This window comes from Buteo buteo, chromosome 15 (assembly GCF_964188355.1).
Source record: "Buteo buteo chromosome 15, bButBut1.hap1.1, whole genome shotgun sequence".
Classification (NCBI taxonomy): domain Eukaryota; kingdom Metazoa; phylum Chordata; class Aves; order Accipitriformes; family Accipitridae; genus Buteo; species Buteo buteo.
Genome location: NC_134185.1, coordinates 1,831,157 through 1,853,020, shown reverse-complemented (window position 1 = coordinate 1,853,020; position 21,864 = coordinate 1,831,157). Strand labels below are relative to the sequence as shown.

Genomic DNA, 21,864 nt, shown 5'->3' with positions numbered 1-21,864 from the left:
CTGTGGGATGTATAATTCAATTAGTTTATGTAATGCTCACTAATAAATCATCCTATATACACCCAGTTGGGGAGCTTATAGGAAAATAAGTTGCTTCCTCACAATTCCCCATGGATATCTGAATTTACATTCTGTCAAAGCAACTGTAGTACCTGCAGGAAGTCTGAGTGCCCTTGGATATCCTTAAAGAATTAAACCTTCTAAAGTTACAGGAGTGTGAGAATAAATTTAAAATACTGGATTTAGCTAGACTATTCGGGTGGCAGCAGCAAAATAAAACTCCTTTGGGATATAGGCAAAAACTAGGTTTCTGTGCCCAAGAGCAAAACCACATTTTTTGCACTGGCAATTGCACTAACTAAACTCTCCTGTAATTCTGGAGAAACATTAATTTGCTGCTACTTTGCATGGTTTGAATTTGATGACTTTCACATTAGCTTTATCAGAGGGAATTGTTATTATGTGAACACATAAACATTTCTGTATGTTTCTATTTGCAATATTATGCATGAATTGATAGTAAGAAAGCATTTATCAGGAAATACTGATAAAAGGCTTGTGTGCATTGGTTAATAAAAATAATTTTTTATTCTGTCCAGAACTGTCTTACTAATGTGGCTTTTTTCACTGCAGTAGGCCCTACTATAAAAACTTAGAAGGAGTAATTGTATAAACTATGGCTTGGAAACATGCTTTAAAATTTTGATAAAGGAATCATGAGTGTGAAGCACGTACTTACGGCTGTAAGACTGCTTATATGAAAATAAATTTGCATTTCTCCAAGATTAATTAGTAGGAACAAGCATAGTTTCAAGAGTCAGTATGAGTTGTAATCAAAGGATCTATATATAAACAAAAATTGCCCCAAACTAGAGACTTCTGTTTATCAGACAATAAAAACAGTCCGGCATTCTTTTTCTCATCTCCAGATTCAGTCTCTTGCACTTGCTGTTGGAATGAATGAATAAGTAATGTGTTTTAAAGCTATGTAGTCAACGTGTTATTATTTCTTTCCTCAGGAATGTGAATCTGCTCCCTGCCTTAACGGAGGTTCTTGTCAAGATGCAGTCAACGCATTTGTTTGTACTTGCCTGAGTGGGTACACTGGCAGGTTTTGTGAAGTTGATGTTGATGTTTGCAGTGAGCCTGCGCTGAATTCATTTCTCTGTCACAATGGAGGTGTATGTGTTGATGGACCTGGAAGAACTTTTCATTGCAGGTTAGTAGGAATACTGTCATATAACTGCTTTAGTTAATACACACTGATTTGCTAAGATTTCAGGGTGGTAGTGTTACTATATGCAGTATGTGAACTCATTTGGATTTGATGCTCAATCTAGTGCTCAAAAATATTATCCTAAACCATTCACTGTTTAGCATCAGGCCCTTTTATCTGGAAACTTACCTTCTAGTGCTTTTCAGAATTATATGTGGAAACTTCTAACAAAAACTGACCCTAAAAAATTTAAAATCATTATGTTTATGGATATGTATGTACTCCTGTGTTTTCTACTCAAGGTGAAAATTAATTTACAATCAAATTTAGATAACAGGTAGTTTGTATAGTATGTGTGCACAGACATACGTGCCAAAAAATTTCCTGATACATCTTCATCATGCTCTGGCTGTTTAAGGCTTCTGAGTAAATGCATGTAATCTTTTAGCTTATATACTTGTAATATAGTGAAACTCCTTTAAAATTAAGCTACTCTATAGATTGTATACATTATGCTCTACTACATCTAATAATTATTACAACTCACAATTATTATCTAAGTCCCTATTCAATTGCTACATTTGTAAAAATATTAAATACTATGAAAATATTTTATAAACATACTTAAGAATGAAGCATAAATATCTTCCCCTGTACAGTCATACGCTCAATATCTGGATTTTGATTGATGGCCAAAGTTGAAGATAAGGATAACAATTTTATTTAAAAAACCCCACCTGCTAATGTTAAAACAAGAATGATCATTCTTAGTTGTATATAACAATTTCATAGCTTTATAACGTACTATAAAAAATGAAGCTAATTTCATTAATGAAGCTAATTTCATGGTTTAACCCTAGACAGCAACTAAGCACCACGCAGCTGCTCACTTGCCCCCTCCCCCCCAGTAGGATGGGGAGGAGAATTAAAACCAAGTAAAACTCATGGGTTGAGATAACAACAGTTTAATAATTTAAATAAAAATTAAAATATAATAATAATAACAACAACAATGATAATAACAATAGTAGTTGTAATAGTAGTAGTACTGAAAAGGAAGATAACAAAAAGAGAGTGAAATATAACCCAAGAAAGACAAGTGATGCACAATGCAATTGCTCACCACCCGCTGACCGATGCTCAGCCAGTCCCTGAGCAGCGATCTGCCCCTGCCCAGGCCAACTCCCCCCAGTTTATGTACTGGGCGTGATGTCCCATGGTATGCAATACCCCTTTGGCCAGTTTGGGTCAGCTGCCCTGGCTGTGTCCCCTCCCAACTCCTTGTGTCCCTCCAGCCTTCTTGCTGGCTGGGCATGGGGAGATGAAAAATCCTTGACGTAGTCTAAACACTACTTAGCAACAACTGAAAACATTAGTGTGTTATCAGCATTCTTCTCATACTAAATCCAAAACACAACAGTATACCAGCTACTAGAAAGAGAATTAACTCTATCCCTGCCAAAGCCAGGACACTGTGTCTGGTAAAACTGGAAATAGCAAGTAATGAAAAGTGTCCAGTAATGGGTAAGTGTTAGGCTGCCTTAACTGTGGGCAGCACTGCCAGCTTCAGCTATGATGTATGTGATATTTTACCCAGTAGTACAGTGAATGGTTCAACTTCGAGTTATGTGGGAATCAATTACATGAACAACCCTCCAGGCTTCTTCCAGAGGTGAATATGAAAAATACCCTTTGGGATAGCCCTTGAATTGTGTGTTATGTGAAAAATCTTTCTGTCTTCAAAGCCTTGGTTTAAAATTAAAACAACTCATTGGAAGTGAGAGGGGTGCTGGGAGTTGTAATTCAGTTCTGTCCTGGGCAGACTGCCACTGAATTAGGGCTTCAGGAAACAGATTACCATCTGAAAGGATGCCCACCTACCTTCCTTTGTATTTTAGTGTTCTTAATTAAAGGAACTGGCTGCCACAACAACAAACACTATATAAATTAGCAAATTAATAATAGAGCTATCATGGGGCTCAGGGGGGCTTTCAGAAGACAATTCAGCCTAACCTACATATGGTTGATATAACAAGTATGTAATAGTAATTCTGAAGCATTTTCATAGTATTTTCCCAGTCTTTTGAGGAAGAGAAACTGTTCCACATAAAATACTCAGATTTTTTTCATTATATTTAATCCATAGTTGGTTCATCCTCACTTTTGCATCTTTTGGTCCCAGACCATTTGGTATGCCTGGCTTGGGATTTAAAAAAGTAAAAATAATAATAATTGAAAACGTTCCTCCCTCCCCACTCATGCTTGCATTGAGCTTTTGAGCCTTTTTAAAATGTGCATTTCAGGTACTTCCTACTGACTAGGTTCAGAAGTCATACAATCTTGAGAAGGATTATCTGTGCAGTGCTTTCAGTCTGATCGGGTGAAAACTATGTCAACAATCTTATGACAGGCCTTGTTGAATATTATAGGTTCATTGTACTTTTTCAGCACATTATAGCACATCCGTTTTTGTAATGATTTTGTTAGGGAAAACAGAGGTAATTTTTGATGTCATTCTGTCTTTCATCATCTACTCCAAGTAATCTTTTCAGAATTTAAATGTACTCAGTGGTATAAGATAACTTTGTTGGTCTTAGAAATGTGTAGGGTCACAAGTAAGTTTGATCCTATCCTTTGATACTTAAAGGGAGACTGGTGGTTTTTAAATCTAGTTTTTAGACTGTATTTGACTACATTATTTGGTTCAGAACTGAAGCTTTTTTGGCAGCAACTTTCAGAGATTAGTTTATATTCGCAACATAATTCTATGGGCTTGTTTTTTGTATTCCAATGGCAGGTAAGAGTGAATATTTGATCAACAGAATACCTGATCAACAGAATGTCAAGGTTTTTCTTCCAGCTCATGAGATTTTAGTAAGAAACAATAAGAATATGGTGTTCTACATTTCCTTCAAATAAAGTGCAATTATTTTAAAATGTTTATTGTGTTATCTACCACTCATTCTTTTTTGTGACTATGAACTGATTGTAATGAATGCAATGATAAGTAGTGAAAGGCTGGATAGCGTTCTTTATAATTGCACATGTACATGAGAAAAGGTTGAAGGACGTTTGACTCATATTTACCCAAGCATTCATTAGCATTTGTATAAGAATATAACCTACTAATTACTTGATTACTAAGTCGAAGGGGCAAATAATGTAGTCAGAAGCAGTCATAGTCGTTACTACACTGTATACATCAGCTAGTATCCTTGGAACATCTTGTCAAAATCTTTAAAATATACCACTTTCAGACATCTTCAAGTGGTAGAAATTATGCTGGAAAAAATATGAATTCTGTATAATTTAGCCTGACTTCTGACTTTCGTAAGGATAAGGGACTAGGATTATGATGGAGTGCGTCATATTAAATTGCATTCAAGTGTCGATGAAAAGACATCCACAAAACCTGTAAGCAACTTTTTTTTTTTTTCTTCCTTGGGATTCTTCACGTGCCATTTGGCACTCAGAAGGGCCTTTGATTTTCTTCTCGTAACTATTCTACCCTTTTCTTTCTCTCAGTAAAATGAATTTGCTCTTGAAAATGTTTGCATTACACGCTTTTATATATTTTCTCTATTTAAGGCTTTTCTTGCCACAGTTGGAGCACATGTAGAACATGTAATTAAAAACCAAAGCTGTCCTACAATCTTATTCTTGTGCTGCTTCGAAACAGCTGGTAAAAATAAACTAAGATCAGTACATTCATATTCTTGTATTCTACTGATAAAGAAGCAAAGTTTAGATTTTAAAATACCTTGTTTCCAGTTCCTTTCTATTTTAATTTGCTTGATCTGTGTAAGCAAGGTGTCCCACTGGAGCATCAGGTCTCATAAATAGCTAGGGCTTCTGCAGGGATCCAGGAAGGAGATAAAAACAATTCAAGAGTGGAGATGCTGTATGAGCAGAAAACTGGTGTCTGAAAAATATATTCCTCTGTAGCTTTGGCATGCAGGCTGCACATAAGAAATGATACAGTGAGATGGTTTATCTTAGAGTATGTATAAGGTAAACAGTATATTGCTGGTATGGGGCAGATATTTATGGGGGGAGCCGGGGAGCCTAGGGGTGCAGTTTTGTAGGGCAACATAGGTAACTGTATCCAAAAAAGCTGCTATTTAATTTTTTCGTGGCATACAAAAGGAGTTGATCTGTATGGCTTTGAAGAATCAAAGTTGTTTAGGGTTTCATAAGTGACAGTTGTGTATTTAAATTGAAAGCTACTGCAGATTACAAATCCAACAAAATACAGTTCGCTCTTGAAGAACCACTACTTAACATGGGTGCAGCCACATTTTCAATTAATTGGGCTTTGCATGTCTCCATAAGAAGTTGTCCTTAGCAAATTGTAATAATCCAATGTGAAGTTGACAAATGCATCAGTTGGTGTGATGATGGAGTCCACCTTGAAGAAGTAAGATGGAAATTTGGCCAGCATCATAGAACCATAGAATCATTTAGGCTGGAAAGACCTTTAAGATCATCAGGTCCAACCGTTAACCTAGCACTGCCAAGTCCACCACTAAACCATGTCCCTAAGCACCACGTCTACACATCTTTTAAATACCCCCAGGGACGGTGACTCAGCCACTTCCCTGGGCAGCCTGTTCCAATGCTTGACAACGCTTTCAGTGAAGAAGTTCTTCCTAATATCCAATCTAAACCTCCCCTGGCGCAACCTCAGGCCATTTCCTCTTGCCCTATCGCTTGTTACTTAGGAGAAGAGACCAGCACCCACCTCACTACTCCCTCCTTCCAGGTAGTTGCAGAGAGCGATCAGGTCTCCCCTCAGCCTCCTCTTCTCCAGGGTGACCCACCCCAGTTCCCTCACCCGCTCCTCATCAGCCTTGTGCTCCAGGCCCCTCACCAGCTCGGTTGCCCTTCTCTGGACACGCTCCAGCACCTCCATGTCTTTCCTGCGGTGAGGGGCCCAAAACTGAACACGGTACTCGAGGTGCGGCCTCGCCAGTGCCCAGTACAGGGGGACGGTCACTGCCCTGCTCCTGCTGGCCACACCATTTCTGATACAGGCCAGGATGTTACTGGCCTTCTTGGCCACCTGGGCACACTGCTGGCTCACGTTGAGCCGGCTGTCGACCAACACCCCGGCTCCTTTTCTGCCGGGCAGCTTTCCATCTACTCTTCCCCAAGCCTGTAGCGCTGCGTGGGGTTGTTGTCACCCAAGTGCAGGACCCGGCGCTTGGCCTTGCTGAACCTCATACAGTTGGCCTCGGGCCATCCATCCAGCCTGTCCTACCCTCCAGCAGATCAACGCTCCTGCCCAGCTTGGTGTCATCTGCAAACTGCCTGAGGGTGCACTCGATCCCCTCATCCAGATCATGGATAAAGTTATTAAACAGAACTGGCCCCAGTGCTGAGCCCTGGGGAACACCACTTGTGACTGGCCACCAACCGGCTTTAACTCCATTCACCACCACTCTTTGGGCTCGGCCATCCAGCCAGTTTTTTACCCAGCGAAGAGTACGCCCGTCCAAGCCATGAGCGTCCAGTTTCTCCAGGGGAATGCTGTGGGAAACAGTGTCAAAGGCTTTACTAAAGCCCAGGGAAACCACATCCGCAGCCTTTCCCTCACCTACTAAGCAGGTCTCCTTGTCGCAGAAGGAGATCAGGTTAGTCAAGCGGGACCTGCCTTTCATAAACCCACGCTGATCCCCTGGTTGTCCTGTACGTGCCATGTGATGGCACTCAGGATGATCTGCTCCACAACCTTCCCCGGCACCGAGGTCAGGCTGACAGCCCTGTAGTTCCCCAGATCCTCCTTCCAGCCCTTCTTGTAGGTGGGCGTCACATTTGCTAACCTCCAGTCAACCGGGACCGCCACGGTCCGCCAGGACTGCTGATAAACCATGGAAAGTGGCTTGGTGAGCACTTCTGCCAGCTCCCTCAGTACCCTCGCGTGGATCCCAGCCGGCCCCGTAGACCTGTGGGTGTCTAAGTAAGTGGTGCAGCAGGTCGCTAACCATTTCCCACCTACTCAGTTTCATTCCGACACTGAAACCAGAAAATAGCAAACTATGTATAATTTTTTAAAGGAAGGCTAATTTTCATTTGTTTGCCTTTTTCTTGTTATGACACTCACGTACATAGGACCCCCACAGATTTTCCTATATGTCTTGCTTGCCTAGAAGCCTGAGTATGAAGCAACTGGAGTAAAAAACGCGGCTCAAAGTTACAGGCTATCAAAATGCTTCTGCTTGCAGGGCAGCAGGTTGCACCTAAGTAAAAGCAGAAGCAGGCCGGGCTTGCATTAACACTTCAATGTGTTCCTTATTGGATCACTGGGGAGAATGACGGCATGTGAAAGAGGTCTGGAAAGTTACCAATTTCAAGCTTCCAGCAGTTAACAGAAGTAGTGCAAATACTGGATCAGGGTTCAATGCGTTCACTTTGCATGAAATTCCACGCTAACCTACATAGCTAGCATCTTAACTATGTTAGAAGTATTTCCTTCCTTGATATAGCAGATATAACAAGACGCGTTTAAAATCAGCATATGATAACAGCTATTGAGAGCAGGGAAACTAAAATGGGCTGAATAATAACGAAATGTCTGGCAGAACTGATAAAAGACAAAGTTTAAAGGAATCATGAGAGTGATGGTAGATCTAGCGAATGTAACAGACACAAATCAATATGATAAAACAGAATTAGAAGGCAAAGGTGTCGTGTAATTTCAACATTTTTCAGAAACCGCAGCATACGCTGTTTCATATAATTGAATAGAACTTGGTTGAGGAGAAAGATGGAAAAGCATTACATTATTATAGAATTATTATCAATGATAGAACACACTGTGCATGCTTCCAACTATTGCTGCCAACAATATATATATGGCATTATTATTTTCCCTATGACTTCCTAGTCAACAAGATGACAACACAAAACGTCATGCCACCATATATAAGAAACTGTCTTTTAAACAGAAATGTCATTTATCAGTACTGTACATTCAGTCCTTCATCCCAAAGAAAATAGAACTATTCTTTGAAGCTGTTCATGTCAGCTGTACCTCCAGGCAATAATCAAAGGGTTCTCCTGTATTTCAGAAGGCTTAACGTGCAGTGTTTGCACAGCTGTGTGCCCCCATCAACCCCAAGAGTGACTTAATGATAAAGTATTCATTTTGAGAATCACTGAGGTCTTACGTGTCATGTAACAGAAGAGGCATGCTTCTCTTTGAAGATTGTTAACTGAAAAGCTCCATGTCATTTAGCTGTTGATAGACAGCTTGTGAAGTCTGACCAAAGTTGCAGAGTACACATTACATAGAGCTATGTATCTTAAGTTAATCAGAGCACTGAGGTAAATGTAAGAAGAAAGTCATTTTATCATATAGAAGGAGTGACTCCAATTCACTGGAACATCAGTCTCTTAAAACAGGCAAGTTATAAAACACTAGGTTCTTACTTTTGTTTGTGCTGTGAATACGTAGGCAGTACTCTATTTCTTTCTCTGTCTTCTCTGTGTGAAAATAGTTGCCCCTCCATTTATATGTAGCTAACGAGATGGGTTCTGCATGACTTGCCAATTTCATAATTCACTGCTTAGTTATTTACATTTAGTGAAGCATGAATATTTTAGGGTCTGCATTGCGTGTATGTGTTAGGTTGCATGAAAATACAGGAATGGATGTACAGGTTCAATGCAAGAACCATATAACCCTGTATGCTATTTCCAACAGTGGCCATAAGTGGATTGCCAGGAAAGAATATGAAAAGCGTGTGCATATTATTTGTCCTCCAGTACTCTTTCATGCTCCGTTGAACAGGGGTTTTCCTGAGTGTGTTTTGGTTTGTTCAGTAGAAGTCAGTGAGTCTCTAAGCACTTACACAGTCTTCCCTCGAGCCTGTATCAACTTCTTCTCTGAGAAGGGGGCTTTCACTAGGCACTCTCCAGAGGTCCCTGCCAGCATCAGCTGTTCTGTAACAATACCATTCAGCAATTGTAGTGTGGAAAAGGATAATGAAAAGCTGCTTCCAAGCCATCCTTTCCTTGCTTTTGTGGGCCACTGCCATATTGCCCCGTGCTTCTTCCTTTCCATGCTGAAGATTTCTGGCTTTCACAGTCCTTCCTCCTTCATAAGCCATCCCAAACTTCTGGTCATCCTTTTGGCCCTTTTCCAAGGCTTTTTAATTTCTATCTTGTCTTTACTGACACGAGAGGACAAGAAGTACAGAGTATCCATGCTGTGGGCCACTCTGTGATTTATACAGTGGCATAATGTTTTCTTTCTCCTTCTCTGTTCTTCCCATAATAACAACTAGTATTTCATTGATGCTGGGAGGAGAGGGAGCACAGGTGTTTCAGTTTTATTCTTAAGTTGGCTGATCACTGAACTGTAGTTTCCATGGAGAATGGTTAGATAAAGTTGGCATACTAACATGTTCCTATACTACTCCATGTATAATTAGGCTATCTATAAATATGCATATAAATAAATATATATATGTGTGATTTTCATTGCATTGCACTTCCTTATTTAATCAAAATCCCATTCTTACTGTCAGAGCAGTAAGAATAGGTAATCGTGTTAATGACGATTTCTAACCATTCCATTTTATAACAAAAAATGCTTGTGTCCCCATGTGAAAAATACTACCTAACACTATCAAAAGAAATAGTATAATAAAAATACATATGTATTTTTCTTACTTTCTGGATATATAGTAAAATTCTTATACATATGACAAGCTTATAAGGGAAAAAGAGCAAGTGCATTATAGTCTTTATTTACTACATGCTAATAAAAAGTAAAATATGAATTTAATAAACTGCATATGCTAACTGATACTCTTCACATATCTCTACACTTTCAACTAAAAACAGAACTGTAATCATAAAAATGTTAATATGTAATTTTAAAAAAGTAGTTCTCCAGGTGAATTAAAGTTCTGAATTATTTTAGAAGTATTTTTTAGAAATCTTGTTGAGAAGAAGCTTTGGTTCTCGTAGCTTTCATACCTTGTAACAAGTTTTGATTAATATATGCCTTATTGATTCCTTGCTTATTCAGATTGGATCAAATTGCTATGTTGCTCTTTTTGTATGATATTGCATGAAGGCTAACGGAATATATCATAGCTGTATAAAGGCAACACATCCATTTTAGGGAAGTTTCTCCTATACTAGCAAATTTACCAGAAGTTCAAGATCACAGGATTTGGAATGAGTATTTAAAACAAACAAATAATGTGTCTGAAGATGTTTAATGCGGGCTGTATGCCTGACGGAATAGCTGCTATAGCTGTGTCCCCTAGTGCTTCTGGGCAAAAGTAGAGAAAAATTATCATTCTGTCACTTGAGTAGATATTTATATTGCTATTCAAACATTATATGAAACCAGTTAAAATACCTACAGAGGCATTTTACCAATTAAATAGCAAAATAGAAGTAGGAGAACTGAAAATGGTAAGAGGCTGTAAAAGTGGAGCATGAAGAAAGGCAAAGCATTAAGAAACATACCCCAAACAGGGCTACTGCGTTTTTTTAATATAGATGCATGTTCTGTCTTGTCACATTTTACTAGTGATATTTACAATGGTAGTACTGCATCTAGTTAAAATTACCCACTCTCCTTATCGTTTTAAAGTTCTAAAATTCAACAGCAAAGTGCAGTCTGCTAGAGAATTAGAATTGTCTACAAAAACGCAGACAACAGTGTCTGGAAATGAGGCACTAAAAACTAGTAGGAAAAAAACACACCCAAAAGCAAAACACAAATCTCGTTCAAATCACCCAGCTGCCCCGTCTTGGAATAAAACCATTTTAAAGCTTATATCTGAATGGCTATTGGCAATTGTTATATTCTGTTTTTTTAAAGAAACCTTTTAAAAATTCATTGGCTGAAAAGACACAGGATGCCTCTACCCTACGTATATATTGGCTTTTGTTTTTGTTTTTGTTTTTCTAGCTAAGTTGTTTTCTGACTTCATGAAACAGAAGCCAAACAAGAATAGCTACTGGGAATCACGTACACATGCCCATTATACAAGATGCAGTGACTGAACAGTTGGGATTGTGCCTGTAACAGAACATTTCAGCTTTTTCTAGCTGCACACAGAGAATATTTAATTCAACATTACCCAAAACATGCATGCTGAAATCAAGTCCAACACCTGGAACAAGATTTAAAGTTTCACAGTGCTTTAAGATGTAGTGTGCTGCTTATTTATTCAGAATTCTATATGGAATACTAAAACATACTACACAAGCGATTCAAACATACATCACCTTTGATATTTTTGCTGTTAATGTCTTCAGAAGTTTGTGGTATTTGCGGTATTCTTTTTTCTTTTTTTTTCTAAAATATATGTTCTGAGTGCATATACACAAATGGCGAAATTGCTAACAGTGACTTTGCCTTTTTATAGTGATTGTTGACAAAACCAGCAATGAATCTACCATAAAAGTTAAAACTTCATTTTAAAAAGAAGGTTCCTCTATTTGATTATATTAAATTAACAAGTCATATAAAGTGATAGTTGAAAATGTTTAACATGTTATTGTTTAAAATCCTTTACTTGAGGTTTTGCAGAATTCCAACCTACTGGCATTTTGCAAACATGAGTTGTTACTACCTTGTTTCTTGAGTGACAGTCCACAAGTTAAAAGAAGGGCCATGCTTCAAGTGAAAACTTCTAGCTCAGACAGAAAGACACAGTTTACTGGAATCCTTGAGGGTATTTTTGAATAATTAAATTAATGTGCTCAATTTTTTACAATTCCAAATAGTCACAAGAAGTATAAAAAAGGGAAAATACTGTATTTTATTTTAAAACAAATATAGAATTATTAGTGTTTCAACTTGCCCATCTAAGAAAGACTTTTTCTAAACTGCATTCACTTTGAAGGACAGTATCTTTCAACAAATTGTATGATACAGCAGAATTTCCACAGGTTTTGTTTGTTTGATTGATTGATTGTTTATTTTTAAAAGGGCAATTATTGAAAAAGTTACAGTGTAGCTTATGGCTGTGTAGTTTTGTTATACCCTGCATGTAAAAAGTGAGAAAACAAAGTAGGTCTGAAAAACATCAGAGACTTCACTGTAACTTTTTTTTTTTTTTTTTTTTTTTTTTTTAGCATAGGCTATTTCACCTTGTAATTCAGATGTACAGATTGTTACTTTTTAGAGGAGGGCATGACCAAAGGCAAGGACAAGAGAAAGGGAAAGGAGGGCATTATTCAGGTAAATTGGTCATTTTTGAAGCCCAGAATAATAATAAAAATTGTTTCCATCTAATTTCAGCACTGAAAATGGACATTTCAGTATTAGTTTCCAGGGGAGCTATACAATTTTTGTCAAGTGCGTATGTTTGCCAGTATGCATGAATGTGGTTAGTTACTGCCTTAGAATTTGACTCTATATGTATAAATAAGCATAAATAAGTCCATCTGACAGATTAATAGTACCAGGAAGATACTTTTCTCCATAAAAACCTTCTGTAATTTCAACTAATACTTACTCATATTTAAAAATACATATATGAGGTATTGTGTTCTGTGCCCGAATGTGACATACAATGTAATTCTATTAAAATTTCCCTAAAGTGTCATGAATTGTGTATATAACTGCAACTGGAAGTAAATATTCTTTCTGTACCTGGTTTTACCTGAGATGCTTTGTTATTTCCTGAAGGTTTCATGCTGAAACTCGCAATTTCAGTTGTGTAGGACACAGCTAAAGATCAGTGTTCACCAAATTTCCGTTCATCTGCACTGGTGAATCAGCGCTTTTCCCTACGAACTAATCCCAATGGGATAACTTTTTACCTTCAGAATGTACTGTAGTATAGTACCAGGTAATGGCTGCCATGGCCCCATAAACAGATTTTTTTTTTCTTCCACTGTGTACCCTTGAACTACTTCATGTAGAAGTAACCTTATCTTAGGAAGCACTACTGCTAGAAACAAGTCAAACAACTATTTAAAATAATCTTCCTCACCTTTTGAGCATTGCTGTAAAACTTATGTTTGCATTGTTGATATAATTTTCAATAACTTTCTGTCTAATGTTGACGCATAGTTCTTTGTGCTCATTACGTGAGAGAGAATTGGAGGAGAGAAAATGGAATATAGGAACTGCCATTTAATGTCAGACCTCAGCTTCATCTTGTTCTCTGTCTGGTCTCGTACTGTAACCAGACTTCAGAGGAATACCTGAAGAACTCAGTAGAAAAACTTTTTTTTCCCCCACCTCTTCCTCTACCACCACATATAGGTCTCAGTTTAATTGGTCAGAGGCAGTGATTGCCCTGAAACATAAGTTTAAGATCCTTCCCAAAGGTTGTTTCTAAACATTTTTACATTAAATATGGGTATTTCTATATCCCATAAAATTCCCAGGCCCTTCTAAGGCTTCCTTCACATGTCTACCATTAATAATTGCTCATCTGTCATAAATATGATCTGTAATAGCGTTGTGCAAGTCATGTATATTGCTGTATATTTCTCCCTTTTTTGATTTCTTCCAGAACTCAGTTTTCCCCAAACAAGTAATTGTCATTCTGGGTAGCTGTCCCCTGAGACACTGTTTCCTGCAAGACTGTAGGTGCTCTGGCTTGTTCTCAGTGAGCCCTAAGGGAGTGTGTACTTCAGACACTAGATACTTTGGTTCCTACTGAGTATTCTTATGATTTCTCTCATTTCTCATCAACAGTCTTCTTACAGTGATGGTCTTACAGTAAGAGATGTAACAGCTGTTAGCTCTCAGATAATAAATAGAAACAGAGACACTTATAGAAAGTGTCCTGCCCACCTTTGCTTTCCAAGTAAATGTAGAGGACTGGCAGAAGATTGTTGATTGCAAGATTGACGAAAGTCGGGAACAGAAGACATAATTCATCACTGCCAGTGCTTTACTGGAATGAATATATTTTGTTGACATACTAAATATTCAGCTGATGTGAAAAGGGTAATAAAAACTAAAAAAATAACATGTGCGAACACCCAAAGAGATGAAAGAGACTGCAGTCATCAGGAAGAGTCTCTGAGACTATCCTAAAGCTTGGCTGTTTGCAATACGTTGCACTTCTGAAAATTTCCTCTTCCTGTTTGATAAATACTGTCTGACATAGTCTAGAAAACTAAAATCTATTCTTTGACTATGTTTGATTTTGTTTTTCATCAGCAAACAGGTGTCTCCTATTTTTATTCCTTCCAGCTATTTAGTGATGTTTGATGCAAGGCTTAGAAAAGGTTAAAGGCTTTTTTTTATAGCACAACATTGTAAAATTTAAGCCAGTTTTCTATCTCACTTCTATACTGGTAACGACTTTAATTTGTTTTGTGTTATGTTTTGTAAATCTCTCAACAGTTTTCAGTATCTGCAGCTGGCTAAATTCAGAAATTAAGATGCGACTCTAGGTGCTGCATGGGCAATGTGAGCACTGAAGTCATCTTAGTATGTATGGTAAACTTTTCAAAAAACAGGATGATATGAAGCTTGTGCAGTGCCTTAATTGTATCATTTGAAGTATCTTCTCTAGAGAGGTGGCATGCGCTGGGAGAAAATTGAGAAGCATCTGTTTTTCACCTGTCTTGCCAGGTTTAGAGAACCAAATCAGTTTTAACTGAAAAATTAAATTTATAGATTATTGATGTGTAATCCCAGCAATCTATAGCCTTGTTTCGTGAAACTTTCTGATGGGAAGTCTACCAGACATGGTACATCAGGCACTGTTTAGGATTTTTCTGGTATAAGCTGGTTAAATGATGAAATGGAAATCAGACAGTGAGGAAAATTAGACAGCGATAGAAATGCAGTTTTCTATGAAGGGCAATATAGTTAGCAACTATTTTTATTTTCACTTGTTTTGAAGAAGGGCAAACTTCTCATTTTTATTCATAATCTTAATAAAATGTATAGACTGTTAAAAAGTTGTCACTTGACAGTATTTGTCAAAAATGGCATCTGAAGTATTGTTTTTTCCCTGCTTTAAAGGGAAATGTGTGTTAGCCACTAGTAAGTAATGATTTCTTTTGTTTACTGAGTCACTGTATCGATATGTCTGTGTTATATCAATAACCATATATAAATGTACATAATGTATAACTCCATATCCATTTGAGATAATATTTCTTCAAGACACTGCATGTAATCTGAGAACAACAATGCTCTTTTAGGTATAGTGTCTAACAGTGGACTGTAACTCACTGAATTGCAATAAATATCAGCTAGTTACTTTATATGACTATAAAATTGTATTTTGTCTGACTTCCTTTCTATTTCTGAACTAGAGTTTAATATCCTGATTTTTTTAAATATAGTCATTTTAAAACAAATAAACAATGGAATGACTTTCTCATAAACTGTTAATAACTTCTGATTTTGTAGGAAATTAAATAAAATGAAATCTGGAAAAGTCTATGGAAGAGGTCCTTCTAGAGCTTGCTGTTTCACTTAATTTAACCATTAGAATATGTATTCTTTTGAACTGTGTTTTGCTTTCAGGATATCTGTTTTATATGTAGGAGCTCTCACATAAGGAAAGTTAACACGAGTGACTTTATCAATGTGATTGTACCTGTGAGACTAGATACTAAAATTTAGGTTTGCCTTTAATTAGTTTTTTGCTTTGTTTTAGGAGATGACTTTAGATATGAGGGTCAATGAATACAAGTTAAATCTGATGATACTTAGTAGCATAACAACAAGATTGTTTAGACTGTAACCTAGTAAGCAATAACCAGTATGTATGCATGTACCAGTTATGCACATATTCAAATCGGGATTCTGCCACAGTATGCTCATCAAGTCAAGAAGATGTGAGAAGTCCAAGCATAGGTCTCCTTATAGTCCAAACTGATTAGTTTTTATGATTGAAACATTCAAGTTTTGTATGCTTATAGACAGCAATTAGTAAGCAGTAGCCAATAAAGACTGACTTCGGCTGCAAATGCAGAGGATTTTATTCTGGGGTTCTAGTAAAGACCTGTAAATAAGCATGTGTTTGAAACTAGGAAACTTCAGTTTATTATGGACTAGTTAAGCTTTTTCCTTCCTCCTGTCATGAATACTACAATTAAAGAGAGTGGCTAGAGAGAACACAGAGGAGAAGAAAAAGGTTGGAGAAAGAAGCGCACATGGATTAAAATATTGGCACAGAAGTGTCTACCTTTGAATGAGATTTGGCAGAAGATGATGTAGTGATGATTAGGCTTATGTGGGTACGACTGATAAAGATATGAATTAGACAGAGATGTAGCTGCAGACATTGGGTTGGTACCACATTACTTGGCATCCAGCTAGACTAAAGCACACGTACCATCTACTGGGCATTCTCTCAGAAAATAACAGCATTTAATGGGTTAAGTAAAAGTTACAGAGGCTGTCTTTTCTTCTGCAGTCCAGCTTCTCTCCAAAAGCTTCATTAGACTGGTAATAAAAGGTCTACACAGTCTTGTGAAATAAGGAGGGGAAGTAATCATAGAATCACAGAAATTCTGGCTTGAAGGTACCTCTACAGGTCATCTATTCCAACCTGTGGCTTAAAGTAGGACTATTGTCAGTGCTGGATCAGGTCACGGCTTTGTCTAGCCAAATCTTGAAAGCCTCCAAAGCAGGAAACTCTGCAGTCTCTCTGAAATTTTTCTCCAGATGTCCAGCTTGAATCTTCCTACTCACAGTCGTGACTTTTAGCCCTTCTTGTATTTTCTGTCATTACTCAAATGGAATTAATCTCCAGCATCCAAGCAGTTGCATGTTGATACTTGAGCACTCATTGGCCTTCTTTACACGAGATTAAACAAGACCGTTCATTTAGCCTCTCTGTGTAGATCGTGTTACCTATATGCCTGATTATTTTGAACTGGACTCCCGTCTGTTGCTTAACGGAAGGGGAGGCAGGGGGCGAGGGAAATGAAATTAGATGTAGTATTCCAGATGCATCCACAGCATTGCCAAGAATGTCTCAAGTACAACTTGGCATCCACTATAACCCTCAGGTTCTACTTTTCAGCAGGACTGCTTACTCATCAGCTCCAGCCCATACTATAGCATGGGCTCATTCTGCCTCAACCACTGAGCTTTGCAGTCCTACTTAGTGAGTTTCTTGAGGCTTCTGTGGGCCCAGCCCTCAAGTGTGTCAGCTTGCGGTTAAAACTGTGCTATTTGGAGTGTTACCTCTGCCTGCCGACCCAGCTTTGTGCTGTATGGAGATTCGTGGAGTATACACTTGGTGGTGTCACCAAGATTGCTGAGAAGGATGTGGGACAGTATCATTACCTGAGGTGTTCCACTCATTACCAGCCATCAGCTAGATGTCAAGCCACTGGTTACTGCCCTGTGAGCCTGGCAGTCCAGCTAATTTTTAGTTTGCCTAATATTTTGGTCATCTAGCTCAGATTTTGTCATCTTCCAAATGAGAATGCTGTGGGAGATAGTGTCAAAAGTCTTAACTAAAGTAAAAATATATTAAATCCCCTCGTTGTCCCCTCACTGGTATAGCTACACTTTTCATCACAGAACGCAAACAGGTTGGTCAAGCAATATTCGCTCTTGGTAAATGCATGTTAAATGCTCCTGATTAACTTCCTGTCCTTTATATGTTTGGAGGTGGGTTCCGAGAGGCCATGCTCATGACCTTTCCAGGGACTGAGACGAAGCCGATTGGCCTGTAGTGCCCCAGTCTTCCTTCTCACTTTTTCTTAAAGGTAAACATAATATTAATCTTTTTCCAGCTATTAAATCGCCAAGGTCACTGACATCATTAATGTCTATGTTGTTATAAGTACTGCAACAGCCATTATCTTTTCCTGACAAATTCACATTTTTTTAATTTACTGTGGGTGGCTGAGCACTGATACAAGCACAACGGAGAAGTATCTATCTTCCTTGATGATTCTTTCATTCACACTAACGCAGCTGGGAAACTTCAGGTGCACACTTCTTAGAAACTGACAATCTTTGTAACACGTGGTAGCAGTATCCTTTACATGCCAGCATATAAAACATTCTTTTGTAACGGCTGCACCGTTCATCTGCCTGTGTCCTCTTGGTTAGCAAACAGCAGCTGAAGGCATTCCAGGTGATGATGTTGGTGTGCTGCTTAATGGAAAGGGGTATTTCATCAGGTAGCATTATCTTTGCACTCATGGGGAGCACTCCCTACAAGTCCCCATAAAAGAACCCATTGTGTCATTCTGAAGTTTTGCAGCCACTGCTTATTTCGCCCGTTTTTGGTGTTTTGTTTTTCTTTTTCTCTTACTGATTCTTATTTCCTAAAATTTGAAACAGATGTGTTCGGAATGAGGTTGCTCCAAGGCAAGTCTTGCAGAAGCAGCTATTTAGTCTTGCTGTCTCCTTCTTGTCGACCTTCTGACTCTTCTCCAGGCTGCCTCCAACAGCTAGTATGCATAACATTACAGACCTTGTAGAACCTAGAAAGGTTTAATTTTCCACAGGGTAAGACCCAGCTGGATCATCATGAAGTATCTGTGTAGGTGTTTTATCTGGATGGACTGGTGAAATCAGTAACATGAGCTTTGTCTAGCAGTTCAGGCACAAACAGCCACACCAGTGAACTGCTAATCAGTAGGAGAGATCAGATAATAGCATCATACCACCTTAGTTGATTAACACTGCTGTGACTGTTGTACAGTCAAATTGAGATGAATGGAATAGTCTGTGTAATGTTTTAGTGGCTCCCAATTTATATTCCCCTCACTGAATTTGCTGTTTAATCAGAGCTGTGTGAATGGAGTACAATATGCCGAGCATAAGTAGCTAAATTACCATTTGCTGCTGCTAAGTCTTCTCTTTTTCCTCTTTGGGTGATGTACAGTACAGAAGCACAAGACCTAAAAGTAAAAATCAATGCTTCCTAATTTTGAGGGCCTTTGCTTAGGTAGTTGAGTATTTGCCTGACTGACATAGAACAATAGCTACCTTTGGGGATAGGATTTAATACCTTTCCTGGTTGTGTCCTCGTAATGGAAGTTGTGTTGAAGGTGACAATACCCACTTAAATTCATTGTTCTGAGTATTATGCTGACAGTTCATTTGTTTTTGTTTCGTACCTGTGGATACTTCTTGAGAAGCAGTGACAGAAGTTGCAGTGATTATATTATTTTTCACTTTGTTTTGAGAGAAAAACTGAGTGTTTCTATCTGCCAAAAAAAAAATATTCAATGACGTAGGCACACTTCTTGGTTGCCTTATTGTGTCAGGTGTGCAAAATCAGAAACTGAAGTAAAAGAAGGACAAGCCCAGACCACTAGTAAGTGTGTTAAGCGATGCTACCAGTATGAGTCCTTTCAGAGGCCTGAAGCAGCCTCTGTGGTGCACGTTGCTGAAATTATTCGGAAATTGAGAGCAAAGCTGAATGCATGACCTGCTTTCAAATGAGAATGAATGCTGCTCCTGGTAGCTCAGCATGATGTTTTCTTTACGTTCAGAGCCAACTGCTTCAAAACAATAAAGAAAATCCTCTCCAGGCCGCATCTATCCTTCAGATAGGAGAGCAGCAATAGCTGGCAGTGAGTGGAAGAGTCCTGCATTCTCTTTTGGTACTTAATTTCAGACATCTCCTTTCCTCATGATTCATACAGTAAAATCCTATTCCATGATGAAAACTGGCATAAGCAATATAATATATATTTATATTTATACACACTTATACATACCTGCATATATATACACTTTTGTTGTGAAATAAGAGTTTATCTGGGGATATTAACAAAAACCGCAAAATTCCAAATTTCCAATACTAAATATTGCATGCACTGAGTTTAAGATACATGTTTTAGTTATATTAAGCCTTATCACTGTAACTAAAATGTCACTATTTACATGCAAAATAACTTTCAAGTAGCATGACATGTATGTGGTTTGAGAGAGGATGTTAAATATTAAATATTTAACATCTACCATTTAGGCACATAACATGCATTCAATATTTAGTTTTTAAACAACACCCAGCTAATTTGAAAGTTTGTAAAATCCTGTTGTAATTTTGATTCATCTTTGTTTCCAGTTCAAATTGGTGTTTTTCCCTGAGCAGAGTGGATCTATGTGATTCTTTCCGAAGTTCCCATTAGTTTCACTTTGTACCTTCCAAGCAATATACTGAATAACTAAGGGGAGAAAAAAACCCCACCAATCAAGAGCGCAGAGCCTCATCAATATACTTTTTGAAGGCTTACAAGCACTGATCGATCCTATTATTGTAAAAGGTATCAAAGAGTGAATTTCAGCCAAGATAAGCATTACTGAATACTGGGTACTTCTCAGGAAGCATTTAGCATCTCCCTGATTAGATCTATCCTGCACTCATCACCTTCCCAGTTTTCTCATGTATTACCGTACCATTTGCTGCTTACACATTTCATTAACTTAGATTCTTTACTCACTGAATTTTGTAGAGGCAGCTCTTAGAAGTTATTAAGCATAGGCCACACTCTGAACCTTACACTTGTTGAGACACACCATAATCTGAAAGTGAAAGTACAGTAATCAATAAGCCTATGGGAGGTACAACATACTGCTCTGTTTAAAATCTAGCAGGACCAGTCTTTAGAGACTTATGTGATAAATACAGACAAATCAAAGCTTGCAACTAATCCAAACTTGTAAAAATAGTAAGGAAGTGCTACAGAAAATACATCTCGCAGCCGTGGTCTGAGTTCGGAAGCTAGCACAAATGAAGAGAAGTATATCAGGATGGTGCTAGAATGCCATCATAAATGAAATACAATTTAGGCCCATTCTTTTCCCCCGCACACAGGGAAGCATCCTGGATCCCGTGGTGAACCAGTCCTTTCCTAGGTGTGGACTGCATCCTTTCACCTCCTCGGCTCAGGAGTCAAAGCTTCCACCCCCTTCCTCACTCATCATCGTGGGGGTTGGAATAGCAGTCAGGAGGGGAATGTCGCTCCCTTTCCCGGAGTCTGAGTGTCCAGATGCGCCGGAAGGAGGGGAAGGGAGCTCCATCCAACCTCACAGCCCTCTGCTAGAAAACACAGAACTGGAACTGTTGAGATAAACAGATACAACATTCTGCTCGAACTTTTCAGCATTTACTTTTCTTAATATCTCTGAATGGTAAAACACATTCTATTTCACCCTCGTCGTTCTCCCTCTGTTTTTTGGAAATGAACATTAAGTACAGTGTAATGTTTACTTTGCTTTTTAAATTTTAATACAATGTTACAAGAAGCAAACATAAACTTCATAAAGAAACTTTCTCGGTTTAGCTCCCTTTGCAGTATAGCAGAGAAAGTTCACTAATGCTTCAGTCAGCCACACAGGAGCTGAGATTGTGCTCTTTAGAACCACAGCCAGCTGTACCTGAACTTTGTACAGATCATGTAGAAGAGCAGACTCGGTCTGTGTATATATTCATATGTGTATGTGGTAAAGTCATTGGAGAAATCAACATCTCCATTTAAACTGACGCTTTTTGATATTGGAGATTATTCTGACCTCCTCCTTTTCTGGTCTAACACACTTGAAGTAGCCTTAGAAATGGAGCAAGAACAAAACTCTGCTGTCTTTTCTCATGAAATACCACTGTACCATGGCTGTACTTCAGGACTCGTTGCAGAACTGCAGCAAGTTTGCCAGAGCCATCACACCAATGAAGCCCTCTACTTGAGAGAGACCTGCTTGCAAAAGGAACTCTTTC

At 38.3% G+C, this 21,864-nt stretch overlaps 1 protein-coding gene across 1 annotated transcript in view; it reads left to right on the top strand.

Annotated features, from left to right (window-relative positions):
- Positions 1-21,864, top strand: part of EYS (eyes shut homolog) — an 810,501-nt gene that overhangs the window by 383,561 nt on the left and 405,076 nt on the right. Inside the window, exon 29 of the mRNA XM_075046421.1 lies at positions 1,020-1,219. Coding sequence (XP_074902522.1) covers positions 1,020-1,219 — 200 coding nt within the window. The remainder of the gene's footprint in view (positions 1-1,019; positions 1,220-21,864) is intronic.